This window comes from Sceloporus occidentalis, unplaced genomic scaffold (genome assembly GCF_023333645.1).
Source record: "Sceloporus occidentalis isolate IW3139 unplaced genomic scaffold, rSceOcc1.0.p SCAF_145, whole genome shotgun sequence".
Classification (NCBI taxonomy): domain Eukaryota; kingdom Metazoa; phylum Chordata; class Lepidosauria; order Squamata; family Phrynosomatidae; genus Sceloporus; species Sceloporus occidentalis.
The window spans coordinates 212,454-229,053 of record NW_028317125.1 but is presented as its reverse complement, the minus strand read 5'-3'; the positions used below and the strand labels follow the sequence as shown (position 1 = coordinate 229,053).

The following is a 16,600-nucleotide window of genomic DNA, read 5'->3' as shown; positions in this document are numbered from 1 at the left end:
TTAAAGGAAAAAATGGGCGGGGAGCGGGGCGTGTCAAGACCCCGCGACCCGGAGGATTTGGGTCTTGACCCGGGGAACCGATGGAGCAGCGCTCACCTGACAATCTCTGGGTCAAACCCGGAGAGTTCCCAGGTATGCAAATAACCCGGCGCCAAAAAGTTCCCAGGTATAACAAAAAGTGTCCGAATGCCCCTAATCAAATACCCTGGCTTGCCTGCTCTCCAAAAATGAATACTTTTATGGGGGTATTTTGAACTGCTGAACAGTCCCAAATGTCCATTTTGTGCCTCGTAATTTTTTTTTTTTAAAACCCCAAAACTAAAAACAAAGTCACGTTTTTTTCAAATTCAGGAAACTTACATGAATATATTTTGTGGTATTCTAATCAGCTGAACTGATTTGGGGGCCATTTTCATAGTAAAATATTTAAAAAAAAATAAAAATTGATTATTAGGGTATTATTCATACTAAATGTTGGACTATACATCTAAAATGGTATCAAAAGAATCTGTCCCTGAAAAAGTATCACCCTCAGTGAAGAAGGGGTTAAACGCGCATCACACCTGAGTGTATGTGCGTCAGTGTAATCCTGTGCTGGGTCACATCTGAGAACTACAACTCCCAGGCTCCCCTGCGCGGAGCTCTCGCAGGGTTTGTTGCGGGAGGAGGGCATGGGGCCTTGTTGTTGGTGTCAGTGATGGCGGCTGCGGCAGTGGTTGCTCCTCAGGCTGAGGCCTCGGAGTCGTGGTACTTAGCCTTGCTTGGATTCGCCGAGCATTTTCGTACCTCCAGCCCGCCTAAGATCAGGTTGTGTGTGCACTGCTTGCAGGCCGTCTTCCAGTTCAAACCGTCGCAGCGTATCGAGGCCCGCACTCACCTGCAGCTGGGCTCGGTGCTTTACCACCACACGAAGAACAGCGAGCTGGCCCGGCAGCACCTCGAGAAGGCGGTAAGGCCGTGGACAAGGGGGCTCTCCCGGAAGGGCAGTGTGTGATTTGGCGCCGTTGCTGCGAGCAAGTTTGAGGGGAGAAGCGAGGACTTAGGGGAGGAAGTGCCAAGGAGGGATGGAGAGCAGATATCTGGAATGTTGGGGAGGGCGATAAAATGGTGAGGTGGCATCCAACCCACCACCTGAAATGGCAGAAAGCTGTTTCTGGTTATCTGTGCTAAATATAGGAATAAGTGAGTTATTGAGGGGTTTTGTATGCGGGTGGCTAAATGTCACTCCCCCCCCCCCCTCCCCATTCTGTGAGATAGGAGCCATGGCAAAGATGTCCACTTAGGTGCATTGGACATGTAGAGATCATGCCCTGGGTTGGTTTCTGCCAGCTGTGCCCATATGTGAGGAAGCTGGCCATTTTTTGTGTCTGAGAAGTGTTTTATGTAGTAGCCACTTTCAGTTTCTCCATAGCACAGGATCTCAGCATCATTTTGTTTTCTTCTGATCACGAAGCGAGAGTTTAATAAACGTCTTGGATTGAGAAATTTGTCAACCATCACCAGACTTCATAAAAAAAAAACAAAAAACCCTGTTGTCTTTAGGGGTCTATTCACTAAATGGAGAGTTGTATTCCGGCTCCCTGGCTTCATAATACGTTGTGGAGGTCCTCTAGAGAGCTTCTGTGCCAAGAACCTGGCTGGCCCTGTACTAGGTGTATCAGTGAAAGTTCTTGCTCATTGAATTATGCATTATGCAGGGCCAGCTCAGCCCTTCTTGCTAATGATGGTCCCTCATAATCAAAAGTGAATGAGCGAGTTAAAACGTAACTATCCGGCAAACTTGCCTGACAACTCTTCATTTAGGTTAAACGCCTTAGAGAACACAGGTGTCCAGTTCATATCATGGAGGTCACATACGTTATAGTTGTAAGGATTATCATGAAGCGTTCTCTACACACAGTGTGTGTGTGTGTCAGTCAGTGTGTGTGTGTGTCAGTCAGTGTGTGTGTGTGTGTCAGTGACAGCTGTCTATACCAGTCACTACTGGACAGTGAAATGTCTTTATATAGTGTGAAAAAAATCTTTGATCACATGAAGGTTGCATACTTTACAATGATTAATCCAGCGTCTAAATGTAATGTCGTGTCAAATTCTGCTTTGTGGTAACACCGCAAACCTTCCGAGGATTATGTAATGTGCGAACTCTGGGACATCCAGTCTTTTATATAGAATGTGTATTTTATCCTCTTTGAGACTGACACATTTTGCTCTCTGTTCGAAGTAAATTACATTTTATTATACTGTAAATATTTCTAATGTTTAATATAACTTCGTTTTGTGCTCTTCTGTTTTTTTTTGCTTTCTTTCAGTGGATGATATCGCAGCAAGTATCCTTTTCAGTGTCCAATGATAACCCCTCCATGACCAATGATGTACCTGGTACTTCATACAAAGATGCCCCTAGAAGACCAATGACGTACCTGGCACGTCTTCTGTAAAAACCGCTCTCACATCGCTGTGATCCTGCGGTTACCCTTGTAGTTGACCACTTTGTGTCAGCCTACAGCGGATCCCCTGCTCTTCCATGCATGTGATCACTGCTACAGCCAATCACAAGTGCACACATACAATTAAACAATGGCAGAACCTTTGTCTCTGTTCTGTCGCCTTCTTGCGGTGATCGTGAGCTGGAGTGACAGAACAGTGTTTCCAAAATGGAACCAAGTGCATTTAATTCTCTGGAGGATTAAGGCTCAGGTGCCATTTTTGTCCCCTTTTTATGCGTTCTACGTTTTTCTTCTTCAAGCCACATCTTGTGGTTGATCTTCGTGTATGTTTTAACCTGGCAAAATCTGTCCCTGGGATTCTTGGTATTGCGTTCCTTAAAGATGCTAGTGTACCATCCTACCATATTATTGGTAGGACATTTTATACTATTCACTACGACTACATTACTACGTTTTAGTAATGTAGTTGTAGTGAAATGTGGCAGGCTCTTCTTCTTACTCCCTGCTCAGGAAGTCTTCTCATCGTGACGCTTTGGAGAGTTTGCCTCTTAACACCTTTGTCTCCAGATACCGCAATTTGAGGATGTAAAGTTTGAAGCAGCAAGTCTTCTGTCAGAGTTGTATTGTCAAGAGGTAAGTTAGCTGATGCGGTTCTAGATTCTAATAATAACTAGGAAATTCTAACGTTTGCATTAGTTGACTTGTATTTCTGAAAGGTGAAGTCCTACCATTCTCTAAAAATAAATATTGTGCTGTTATCTTTTTAACAGTTTTAGCATAAAATGTTTTGAGACATCCGTATCTTAGGCCAGTGTACCAGACTAAAACCCTGACTCCTTATCATGGCTCACAGAGCTGGTCACATGAAATCATGAAACTCTATGGGAGAATAAACTTTATTATCTGGGTTTGAGCAGGTAGTCAAACAAAATAGGAACAAGGAAATGTATTGGAACAATAATTATATTGTGTGTGTGTATGTATGTATGTATATATATATATATATATATTTTATTTATTTATTTATTTTGGAAGGAGGAAAACCAATCATTAAATCTTTAAAGATGTAGTATTTGGGTCTGGGGTTTAGCGAAGCAATGATGTAATTCATAAAAGTCCTAGGGTAGGCATGCCTTTAAGTCGATGACCTATTCTGGTATTGTTGAATCATTTTACTTGTGTGTGACATCTCTTTGTCCCCTCGTTGTGTTGCAGAACTCCGTGGATGCTGCAAAGCCGCTTCTCCGTAAAGCTATTCAGATCTCTCAGCAGACTCCGTACTGGCATTGCCGGCTGCTCTTCCAGCTCGCAGTAAGTGTCGTGATTGGGGTCTCCCCACACTGGCAACGGGATGCTTTGTCTCTCTATGTAGTTCTCAACTGCAATCCCATCCTCTGTTATTTAATGGGCCAAACGAATTACATTTCTCTTTGGTGACCCATCATATTTTTATTCATTTTTAATTTGATTATCTTGTCAAAGTTATAGCTCTATAATCCATCCCTGTGTATATACTGTTTTTTTTGTCTTGCAGCAATTGCACACCCTTGAGAAAGACTTGGTGTCAGCATGTGACCTGCTGGGAGTTGGGGCTGAATATGCAAGAGTGGTGGGCTCGGAATATACAAGGTATGAATGAGCTTTGGCGTTATGTGTAAACTGCCATTAATAATTCTCTAACCTGCCTTCTCGCTTTGGAAAGGGAGACTTCTTACTTCACAGCCTCTGACCCTGTAATTTCCGATTGTCCTTTAGTTGTAACACTTCTGTTCCTTTGTAATAAATCTCCCCGTTGTACTATATTAAACACCTTTGTATATTATGTATGTCTCTCTTCTCTCCTCCAAGCAAGTTGCTTTAGTCTTCCTTGATACGTTCTATACTTTCTGCCCTGAAGACAGTTGTCCCACTTATGCCATGTGAATTATAGGTTGTATGTATTTGAGCTTCTGGGTTTTTGCATCCAGTGTTTACTGGCTGTGGGCATTTAATCAAAATGTGTGGTCATCGTGTGCTTTTATATTGCATTAATTGTCTTGTTTATCAGTAGTGAGTTTGTAACGAGTACAGGGTCTAAATACCTCTATGTAACATGTCAGAAGCTGGCCATATTTAGCTATGGGCATGATCGTTACAAGTGAAATGTCTTGTTCTGTAACGTCTGCCTACTCTTTCATCAGACGTGTGTTCACATTTCATGAGAATATGCACTTTTCCCAAGGGATCGTTTCTGCTGGAGGCTTTGTTACATAAGAAACTGCTTACGTATTTAAAACTCTGCTAGTCTTTGCGTAATATTTGACAGCTGCATGTATGTTTTTTTTTTTCTTCATGTTTTCATAAAAGCATCATCTCGCAATGGTGTTTGAACAGGTATAGTCACCCAAACCATCACATGGCTGACAATAGCATCCTCCGGCTGGAATAAAATACAGTATATTTTATTCCACACTTCTGTATACACCACTGTATTTAATGCTCAAGGAGAGAATGTTTTTTTTCCCCTCTTTCATAGGACTTCAACTTTGAAAACATTTTCTGTTTTGTGTCTTTCAGGGCATTGTTCCTGCTCAGCAAAGGAATGGTAAGTGTGATGGCGGACTGTTTCATAGATTTTGTGTTTTGCCAGATGTTGTGGGTCATATGTCGTTAAAGAGCTATATGCTCTAACATTATTTGTCTCTGCTTAAAGGTACACCCCAGCCATCATCTGCAGGTTGATGCTTAAGATAATAGTGTCAACTTTATTCATATGTTATATTCATATTATGTTTTCTTGTGCACCCAAGTGCATTGATGGATTCATCAGGATTCTTTCTATACATTTGGTGCAGATATGTTTGGTTGGGCGCATCTCCTACTCAGCAGCACGTAAGCTACTTGCCTATGTGCTGTCCCGAAACATGTGCATGGGGCAGTAGACTATCTCTAAATTACAAAGGTTAACTGTTCAGGCCATATGATCTGGTTATGCTTCTGCAGTGAACCAGCCCCGTCCTTTTGGCCTGGTAGAAGTGGCAAGTGTTTTCCGTGCCTTGAGCGGGGCAGGTCTGTCTTAACGCAAAGCTGTTGGGTGACCTGCTACTGCATGATGGCACACTGTCTCATTTTTAATGCTACAGCAGAATTGCATAATGTATCAAGGTGGGACTTCTGTGGTCTCTCTAAGAGGGGATAAACTGTAAAAAAGAGTGGTGAGATCTTCAGGCGTCCCTATGTGTGTAGTGGTTACTGTTTTGTAAGACTGTACAAATAACTGGGCTCTTGATCTGACTCGTGCGTGTGTCTGTAATCTCAAACATTCCCATGTGAGCCACTGTCTATTTTAGCTTTTGCTGATGGAGCGGAAGCTGCAAGAAGTGCATCCTTTACTTACGCTTTGCGGGCAGATTGTGGAGAACTGGCAAGGTAACCCTATTCAGAAGGAGTCCTTACGAGTGTTCTTTCTGGTTCTGCAAGTGACACATTACCTGGATGCTGGACAGGTATGTTGTATTTAACATACAGTGCTTTGTATCAAAATATTTCACTGCGACCGTGTGTATGGTTTTAGAAGTTCTGCCATGACTGCCCCTTTATATCTCTGCTACACAAATGGTTTTTCTTTTAAATATATGCTTTGAGCAAGGGAAATAAAACCTAGATTTTTTTTTCTTTCTGTCAGATGTGTATTATTCCTCTACCCACAAACTTGATCTGTTAAATGTGAATGTCTTCTTGTACATGATGCAGGTGAAGAGTGTAAAGCCATGCCTCAAGCAGCTTCAGCAGTGCATCCAGACCATTTCAACTCTCCATGACGATGAGATTTTGCCGAGCAATCCAGCTGATCTGTTCCATTGGCTGCCCAAGGAACACATGTGTGTTCTCGTGTACCTGGTGAGAATGTGCATCTAACCGATGACATTTTGCTTTTTCTCACTAGCAATGGACTGACCGGCCGTTCCTTTGTCAGTCTTGTTCCTTCAGCGAAATGCAAAGCTATTGCCTGTTTCTGTGTGGCTGCTACTATTCTATTTCTCTCCGGCATAACTTTATGGTTTAGTCTGCTCATTGCTATAATGTCTATATCTGTTATGCAGTGGGTGCAAAAAATACTAAATAAATATAGTCTTGCAATGGTTACCTCTGTGTCCACTGCCAAGTCCTTCTGAATGCAACTTTTAGAGCAAGTGATAGAACGCTCCACGGCTCTTGGACCTTTCTGCCTGCTATCTGCAGACCTGGAGACTGCCATTATTGACAGTCACATGCGAATTCGGGTGACTGTCTTGCTGAAACTCCACACTGAGCTGTTGGTGCTAACGGAGCTTTTATAAGCCCTCTGGCTGATGAAGACAGCTATTCTGTTTACCACAAGACTGTACGATAAGGACTCGTGATTTTTGTCTAGAAGATTGGACCAAGATACAAGCTCTGCATTAAGTTATGTTGTCTGTCTCACAATAACAGTATTTAGATTTGTTTTTCTTATCCCAGTTTGCAGTATGTTAAATGCACCAAATCTAACCTATCCTTAAGAGTACATTTTTCTCCTAATTGATATTCTCTTAATGAAATGCTTTAGCCATAAATACTTGTGTCCTCCCTCCCTGGCAGGTAACAGTCATGCACTCCATGCAGGCAGGGTATCTGGAGAAGGCCCAAAAATACACAGACAAAGCCCTCATGCAGCTGGAGAAGCTCAAGAGTGAGTACCTTACTACCTCGTGATTATTGGGACATAGGACGCTTTAGTCATTTTATAGGCGACCGACCTGGTGGATGCAGAATCCCGTATGTTTCGTGTGTAATTTGTGTTTCTTGTTTAGTGCTGGACAGCAGCCCGATCCTGTCATCCTTCCAAGTCATCTTGCTGGAGCACATCATTATGTGCCGTCTGGTCACAGGGCACAAAGCCACAGCGTTGCAAGAGGTTAGCTCTTTTATTTGTATGTACCCAAGCTGTACGGTGGCCACGAGAGCTTTTACCAGCATCGTTCCTTTACTTTTCTAGATATACCAAGTCTGCCAGCTGTGTCAGCAGTCCCCGCGATTGTTTTCTAACCACGCTGCCCAGCTCCATACATTACTGGTAAGGCCTGAAAACGATGCCACCTTCATAAAGGTGGTCTATTAATAGCAGCAATACGAAAAAGTATTAAATTTATTGGCATTTACTTAAGTTCCAGGCTCATTTTCTCTAGTAGTTAAAAGTGCTTTACGGTGAGAGATGCTGTTTTTTGTTGCTATCTGAATGTTTGTATCACAGTTAAAACGGTGACAGCGTTTTTGTGTTTTTTTTTGTTTTTTTTCTTTCTATCCAAAGGGTTTGTACTGCATCTCTGTGAACTGCATGGATAATGCAGAGGCTCAGTTCACAACGGCTCTCAGGGTAAGTATCTTATTTGGCTGGTGTTAGAAATGTACCTGCTCCTACGTCTGGCTTTAACAATGCCCAGTGCTTTGGCAAGTGGATTTGGACGTGCATCTTATTTTAATGTTAGACTGTAGTTTGTTATCCTCTTCTTTATAATCTGCCTGTCTCCTTGTTACAATTGTTTCTTTTATTCCGTCTGAGGTCATGCTGCAGTCCATGAGCCCTTGCAGAGTTTGAAGGCATGCACCATATTAAAATGATTAATGCAGAATAGAGCACCCATGCACATCTTACAGCTCTGATACTGAGACTGTCAATGCTGCATGTTTTACTATAAGGCTTGAGTCTTATAGTTGTTATTGAGCTTACATTATCAAATTGACAACTGGCCACATATGTTGGTATTGTAGGTACGTATTATATCCTGCCCACATCTTATCTTTCTCTAGTGGTTGCTTCCTGGCACATCATGTATAGGCTGGGAATGGGTAATAGTGTCTGAGAACAGGAAAAGTCACATCAAAAAAGGAGTCTATGGATATTGGCATTCTCTCAATCATCAGTAATGGAATAGGAGCGTTTGCACAATGCTAACAATCCACAGGAAACTACATTGTTTGGACATCCAAAAACAAACTATTTTCACCTCTTTCCAGCTAACCACACACCAAGAGCTATGGACGTTTATAGTGACAAATCTGGCAAGCGTTTACATTCGTGAAGGCAACAGACATCAGGAGGTAGGCATGACTTATTTTCGTTATGGACAATAAGCTTTGGCCACAATCGTCACGTTCCTTGTTTAAAGCAGGGGCTGATACGGTGGACGTGAGTTGCAGTGAGGTTAAAGTCGTGTGTATGAACCTTTCCTACAGATGAACGACAAAGGCTCGCTGTTTAGGGAATCTAAATTCTGTTAGAGGTAGAGTCAAGTGGCGTGTATAATAACTGGATTCAAAATATCCTAGTTTCTAATCTTCCTTATTTATATTACCTAATTTACCTCTAATTATGACGCTGGTTTCTCCTTGTGTGAAGCCTGTTCCTCCATATCCTTTCTTTAGCCAGAATCTCCAGCTTTTTACAGTAAGGAGTCAAGCTGTTTGTCTATTAGATTGGGATAACAGAGCTGGAGAACATGGAAATGGCTAACATGCAGCTGACTGAGAACATCAAATACAAAAAAGGATAACTCCTTTTAAAAAATGTTGTATTATTTTTAAAAACACGTTTCGAATCTGACTAATAATAAATACCAATTTGTATGTTGTCACTCTCGATAAAGCAACATCTACCGCAAATAAGCCAAGGATCTAATACGGTGTGACTCTTCTATGGTATAAAATCCAATTGTAATGGGTTAGTTTATATTGGTATGCTATATATTTCTTTTTCTCCTTTTAACTTATTTTCTGGTTTGCCTTTCTATTACAGCTTTATAGTTTACTGGAAAGAATTAACCCCGATCACAATTTCCCAGTCAGGTAAGAGCAATTTCAATGTATTAACCATAATAAGGAACATTACGAACATATGTCCTGTTCAAGTGTTTGCGCATCTGTTGTCTTAAAGGAACACCGCAGTGTAGAGGCAGGATCATCAACATAGGATGCATGTTATGTAACTTTGAATATTGTAATACGCCTTTTACTAAAGCTAAGTAAAATACTTGGCTTTAGCGAACGCCACTGCATGAAGCCGACAATCAGTGGCAGTAAATTTGTGGGAACGCTTTCTGCGCATGCTTGTGGGGGGCTACCCAAATTCCATCATTAGGGGGTGGGTAACTAGCTGGCAGTAAGTATATCACATGCAGGTTCTGCACAGAAAACAGCTGGGTTGGGGGTAGCAAATGCATATGGGAGGATTCTACAGAATCCCTCAGTGCTTTTGCGAGGAGGACTGCTTGGCTATAATGAACAACAATGCATTTGATGGCTGGAGTGTGCCCCTAAAGTGACCGTGCATTATCATGTCAAAACAAAAGGAAAACAATGCTTTCATATCTTAATCATGTATACCTTATATTCTTCATGCAGTTCTCACTGTCTACGTGCAGCTGCTTTCTATATTCGTGGACTCTTTTCCTTCTTCCAAGGCAGATATAACGAAGCAAAGTGAGTAATTAGAGAAGACCGCATTGAAACTATAAAGACTGCTTGGGAACGGTGACATATGATATGGTTATAATTAAGATCTTGCAACTGAAATAACTGATTTCGCTGTTCTGTTTTTCCTGTAGGCGATTTTTACGTGAAACTTTAAAAATGTCTAATGCAGAGGATTTGAACCGGCTGACGGCCTGCTCTTTGGTGCTTCTAGGCCATATTTTCTACGTTCTGGGAAATCACAGGGTATGAATAAACAAAGTGTGAAACATGTATGCTATATAATATGTAAGATGATTTAAGCTGGGTCTTCCTGTAAGTCCATATACATGTTGCAGTGCATTGTACAATATAGTGTGTGTGAATATATTATATACTGTATGCATACAGTACTGTGCAAAAGTTCTAGGGAGGCATGGGAAAAATGCTGTAGCGTAAGAATGCTTTCAAACATTAACACGTTAATAGTTTATTTTAATGGTTTGACAAAAATGTGTAAACAGAAGAAAAATCTAAATCAAATGAATATTTGGTGTGACCACCCCTTGCCTTGAAAACACAAATCATTACTTCTTGCACACAGCTTTTAAATGAACTTGGCAGGAAGGTTGTTACAAAGAAAATTAACCACAAGTGTTTTGTGGATTGAGGCAGACTTTGTAGCTTCTCCCGCCATGTAATATTAGTCAGACTCTGAGGTTGAGATCAGGGCTCTGTGGGGCCATGCCATCGCTTCCAGGACCCCTTCTTTACACTGGAGTTCTTAATGACTTTGGCTGTATGTTCGGGTCCTTTTTAGCCCTTCTGTGGATAAACTGCCTTCTCCTACAGCCAGGTCACCTGGTCTATCAAGTATTATATATTTTTAATATGAACATGTCTATAATTGAAAGCATTTCAGAATTACCGCATTACTGCATCACCAATTGCAATAACTGTGAGCAGCCAGCAGGGGGAGCAATGCGAGGGCTCTCCTGTCCTCACGTGAACTTCCAATGGGCATCAGCAGTGACACCTACCTGAAGGAAATGCCCAATGAAGTGATTGAGCATTCCTTGAATAACAGTGTACCGGGGCCTGTGGTGGGTGCCGTTACACAACGATCAGTCAGCAGGAAGACGGCAATGATGGCTTCTGCCGGCGGCGAGAGCCCAGGCTGCCTGTCGTCGGCCTGATCCCCTGTGTAGCAGCAAAGGGAATGAAAGGGGCTTTCCAAGTTGTAGTCCATGTGTACACCTCTAAAAGGTTGCGAATAGTATTACTTAGACAATCACCCATTTGCGAAAATGTTTTTTGCTTTATATTTTTAAGACACTAAGGTGGTGACAAACCTGTTTAATCTTTTATCAGGAGAGCAACAATATGGTCGTCCCAGCTATGCAGTTGGCCAGCAAGATTCCAGATATGTCTGTGCAGCTGTGGTCCTCTGCTCTTCTAAGAGGTAAAGAAAGTCACGCTTATTCCGTCTTTGCATTTTTTATTAGCAGATCTCCAGCTATCAGGTTTTGTAGCTTTTGCATGTGCTGCCTATGTTGTGTTTTTTTAAAGCACTGCCTTATATATATATATATATACATTTTTGTGTTTCTGACATATGGTGTAAACTTGTGACGCTTGCTGTCTGTCTGCCTCATTGTCGGAAGCGCTGAACAGTTTGCCTGATGTTGTTGCAGCCAAGTAGTCAATGACCTATTTGTGTGAAGGGAGTTGAATGGTAATGGCTACCAACTGAGCAATCGTATTCCCTTTATATTTTTTGCCTGAGTCGGCAAAGGTGTGATTGTGCTTTTTGTCTGCAATACTGTGTGTTTGGTTTTTAAACACCTGCTCCGTCTTTATGCGCAGATCTAAACAAGGCCTGTGGGAACACGATTGATGCCCATGAGGCAGCCCAGATGCATCAGAACTTCTCGCAGCAGTTGCTCCAGGATCACATTGAGGCATGCAGTCTTCCTGAACACAATCTAATAACGGTGCGTGTCTGACAATCTCCTCATACTTAACTATGTGTCTTTCCTTTTGATTCTTTCTTTAGTGCCCTATGTAGACACCCAAAATCTGAGCGTTTGTACTTTTTGTCCGTGAACACGTGGACTGAGTTGATTTTGTCAAGTTTTTGTTAATTAGATTAAATGCAAAAAAATCTATATTTGACACAACTCGGGTTTGTAATTTCATAGAATTGTATAAAGACCCTCTTGTGCTTCAGGCATAAGTCTAAGCTCTGCCCGGCCTCCATAAGCCTCTAGAGTGTGTGGTCAGGGACTTCTCACAGGTCGTGAAATCGCAGCACAATAAAAACCTGTTTTGGTAAATATAGCCGCTTGCGACATAAAGTTACAAGGTTGCCGACTTTGCGCTCGCATGCATTTGGAAGCAGTCTCTTAGTTCATTGTAATGATTCCAGAACCTGCTGCATCTATCCTGTTTGTAGAGCCATATAGTATTTGTGTAATTACCAGCTGGAGAGAATTTACCAGTTTTGAGAGAAAAAAATGAGATCCTTTTAACATATAAGACTTTGTAGAGTGTAATACTGTCTAGATCGGTGGTTCTTACCGTCAGACAAAACCCGCAATCGATGGTTTGAAATGTTTCCAGATGCAGGGGAAAATAAAATGGGAAGTACAAAAAAACAAGAATTTTGTCACACCAGTGGATGGGTACCGTGGGAAGATAAGGAAACGACTAATTGACCGCATCCAATTCTGTTTAATGAATGCATTTATTCAGTACAAAAACAGCATAGGCCTAGGAAGCGACATGGTACATAGTTGGTAGATTTAGGTAAACAGTTACTTAGTTTTTGGTTATATTGTGCAAAATATGTAATTTTGTTATTTCTTGCAGTGGACGGACGGCTCCCCTCCTGTACAGTTTCAAGCTCAGAACGGACCCACTACAAGCTTGGCCAACCTTTTGTGAAACCCTTGCTAATATCCTAATGGACAGATCCAGCCCTGAAATGTCTGCACCCCGTTAAGCATCCAGAAGTACAGAGAGAGCCTAAAACTGCTCCAGTCCTCTGTGTTTTCCACCATTGGTGTGATTGGGTTAATGCAAGCCTTGGAGGAAGGGATACTGTACTCGGGATAATGAGCTGCAGACTTCGTTCCGTACGTGCGGCTAAGAAGGCATTTCTGCTCTAAACACTCTGACGTTGGGAACTGAGACGCGTAATTCCAGTACTCTCCCACCCAAACGTGGCACCATGTCCATCTTTAAGTTTGTGGTGCGTTTTCAAAAGCTTGCACCTCCGCATTAACATGGACAAGGATTTAAGGAAATTGGAAGGAGGAAATCCCGGATTAGTACGTCGCGCCATATTTAATATCTGCCTTTAACATTCTGTCTCCCCTCCCCGATAGATTTGTGAGAAGGGCATTTTTTTAGATTTTATATCCATAAAATATAAATATATATATATAAAATACTTAAATTTTATCAACGTTTAGCCTTTTCTGTGCACACATGCGGTTTTTATAAAGGGGGGGGGGGTTGATATTGTCCTGGCCCCCCCTGCTCTCTTCTCTGGTGTGGATTCAAATGGAATATTTGCAGGGGGGTAGAAACTTTTTTTGCAGTTTGGATATAGTTTTGTAGTTTGGAGAAATGACTCTTCAGACGGGATTCATTATATGCAGAAGTATCACTTGGCTTCCTAGCTGCCAGAGCAGCTGGTGGCAGAGAAAGGGTTAATTAGTTGTCCCTAAAACACTGTGGGATACTCGGTAGCGTAAATAGATTAAGGGTCTGTCTTTTTTTTAATTATTAGGAAATATTTTTTAAAAAAAAAAACCTTTTCTATTTATCATGAAAATACTCATGTACTTATTGTAACCTGAATCATTTTTAAAGTCACTTTTGAAGCCCTTATATGTTCGCAATTCTTGTTGGTTTCCTTTTAACTCTTCAGTTGTTCTGTAAATCCTTTGAGCTTCAGTTCCTTGTGATTCTCCACTTGGTACGTGCGAAATCACAGGGCGACATCTACCATTAACTCATTGTTGGGGGGGGTCATTTTTTGTTTTTGTAGACATTAGGGAAATATCTAATCTATTCAGACAATGCATTGGGTAATACTTTATGACTTCCTATTTTAAAAGCAGCGTTGAAGCTGGTGGTGGTTGGATACGTCTCTAAAATTCATAAATTGTTTTGTCTTTGGTCATGCAAAAGAAAAAATGAAAGCCCCAGGACTGAGTGATAATGTTTTAAAGGAATACCGGTGTTTATGTAAAAAAAAAAAAAAAATCCTACAAAACAAAAACTTGAACTGAACCCTCCCACGTTTCAAAGTGAGAAAACGTAAAATGTATTCAGATGCTCTCATTGGGGTTGCCAGTAATATCATCCAGGTAACAGGGAGTTAAATCCCTTTAGCTTTAGGGCTTCCATGTCTCATTGTGACCACAGAACAAGTATCTCCTAAACACTAGGCCACCTCTGCCAGGAAGCGGCTTTCCTATACAAAAATGGAAATATTTCTATATAAACATTAGTATTCCTTTAATTATATTGCAGCAATAAGGCAGTGAAGACTTCCACAAAGCCTTTGACTATAATTTATAGAGGGAGCTTATAAAGTACAGGTGGGTATAAACAGGTGAGCAAAGAAATAATACTGTCTTATTACCCATTACATCTGTTTCTGGTACTCGGCATCCTTCCTATGGATTTTGTTATTCAGTGTTAATAAAATATTAAATAAGGGAATTTTTGGGATTGGGTGCGATGTATTATATGTCGGGCTTAATTAATGGCTGTAGGACCATAAAAAAAGGAAAAACCTACAAGAAATATGCACCTTTGTCCTTAATACTCTCAGTAGGCTTTAGTTGCCTACTAGTAAATGGTAATGAAACGGTTAAAAGTGCATCAAATCTTGATAAGTTTTGCATTTTGTGTCTCACCCGTTCTATGTTTTTACTTAAGCCCGTAAATGAATTATGGGCTATTGCAGGGTGTAATAGATACACTTTCTGACTCTAGCCCTGTGGCTGCTCAATGCGGTCTATTAAGTTAATGGGAAGAATAATCAAGCAACTACTGTGGCAAGTAAAGACAGCTGCTTTTATTGGCACAGATATAATCAGATATAATCCATTGGTTTACGAGTATCCCTTTAATAGCAATTAGATTTTAACAAATTGGATACATATTAGTTACATGTTAAAGCACTGGTTTGTTCCAAACCTACCGTTTTTAGTAATTGTTACTTTTTCATGTTCATAAAAGACTATTTTACAGTATTTTTCTTTACTCCGACCAGACGCGGCTTTAGAGAGAGATCTTAATATTTCTCTTGCATGTTTGGCCCGCATAATTGAAAATCTGCACAGGAACCTGACCTGGGTCAGCTATTGTCGCTGGCATCAACCAGACCCCCTCTACTCTTCTACATAGGCCAGGAAAGAAACCTCTCTATATATTATATATATTATATATATATATATATATATATATATATATAAATACCCCCTCGCCATATATTGTTTCCCATGTGTTTTTCCTGATGTATGTAGAAAGAATATGTATGGTTTTATGTAGCCCTCTTCACTGGGGAGTGAATTCTGGTAATTCCAAGGTTCCCTAGGATGGGCCTCTTGGGAGCGAAAGGAGTCAGGGGCGGCAGCGACCGCATTTGAAACACATAGGTGTCTGCACAGCAAACCTAAAGTGGTTCTGCCAAAAAATAAAAGATAAAGGGCGCTCTGTTTCTGCGGAAGAGCTGAAGTTGCTTTGCTGCTGGCATTGAAGATGTTTTTTGGAAACGTGTATATATAATGCCTGTCTTGCTATAGCAACATTCTAGCCGCCGCGCTGTTTTCAGGTGGCCCCAGATCTAAAAGTTTTATATTGAGCGTTAACTTGGTTAAAGCTTTTCACATACCACCAGTAGGTTGATTTTGTTGCTATTCTTACATGTTCTTTTCCCACTTTAATGCTGCCGAGGTAAGCAGTTTTTGGGTTTTTTTTGGGGGGGGGGGGTGCCTCCGACCAAGAACGGGGAGGTTGACAGAAATTTACCAGGAGCGGAAAGGAGTCAAGACCCGCAGTTGCCCCATTGATTTGTCTTTGTGCTATTGTAGAAGATTATAGGAAAAGATCCATCTCAAAACTGAGTCCCTGTCAACGAGATCTGTCGGAAAGGGCACAGGCCTGAAATGCAAGGCGGCCATGCAGAAGACTTTTTACGTTGTTTTGAAGCGGCAGTTTCGGCAAAGGTTTGTAATGTGAGCAAATAATGTAAATACGTAACGAAGATTATTCTAAGAAATAAGGCTTTTGAAGCCAAAAATAACATTAAGGGTTTCAACGTCTAGTAAATTGACCACCACCAGCAGCAGTACACCTGCCACATCCTCGTATGCTTACATCAGTCACGCAGGTAAGGCCTAACTTGTATTATCCCACCAACTGCAACTCCAAGTGTGGCCTACAATTACCGTGATAGAGAGCCAACAAAGCCTTTGGCGTGTATGTGAAAGAGAAGTACATTTGGCTAGATACAGCAGGAATCCGGCTGGTCTTGTTGCTTGCTGCTGCCACCTAGTGTTCAAACATGATCTTTACAAATATGAATACGCATTAAACACCTAACCTCTACATACCACAAATATAGACAAGAGCGCCAAACTGAACCGCTATAGAAAAACTATATAGTACAAGCCTCTATAAAAACA

The 16,600-nt window shown here is 41.2% G+C and overlaps 1 protein-coding gene across 1 annotated transcript; it reads left to right on the top strand.

Moving 5' to 3' along the window:
• Positions 1-694: 694 nt before the first annotated feature.
• Positions 695-12,839, top strand: MAU2 (MAU2 sister chromatid cohesion factor). Its single transcript, XM_089500016.1, has 19 exons — positions 695-949; positions 2,310-2,327; positions 3,015-3,080; positions 3,663-3,758; positions 3,982-4,076; positions 5,004-5,031; positions 5,777-5,932; positions 6,180-6,326; positions 7,047-7,137; positions 7,259-7,362; positions 7,444-7,521; positions 7,756-7,821; positions 8,463-8,546; positions 9,241-9,290; positions 9,846-9,923; positions 10,049-10,160; positions 11,265-11,355; positions 11,760-11,887; positions 12,765-12,839. The coding sequence occupies exons 1-19, from the start codon at positions 698-700 to the stop codon at positions 12,837-12,839; spliced, it is 1,815 nt and encodes a 604-aa protein (XP_089356142.1). The 5' UTR covers positions 695-697.
• Positions 12,840-16,600: the final 3,761 nt, after the last annotated feature.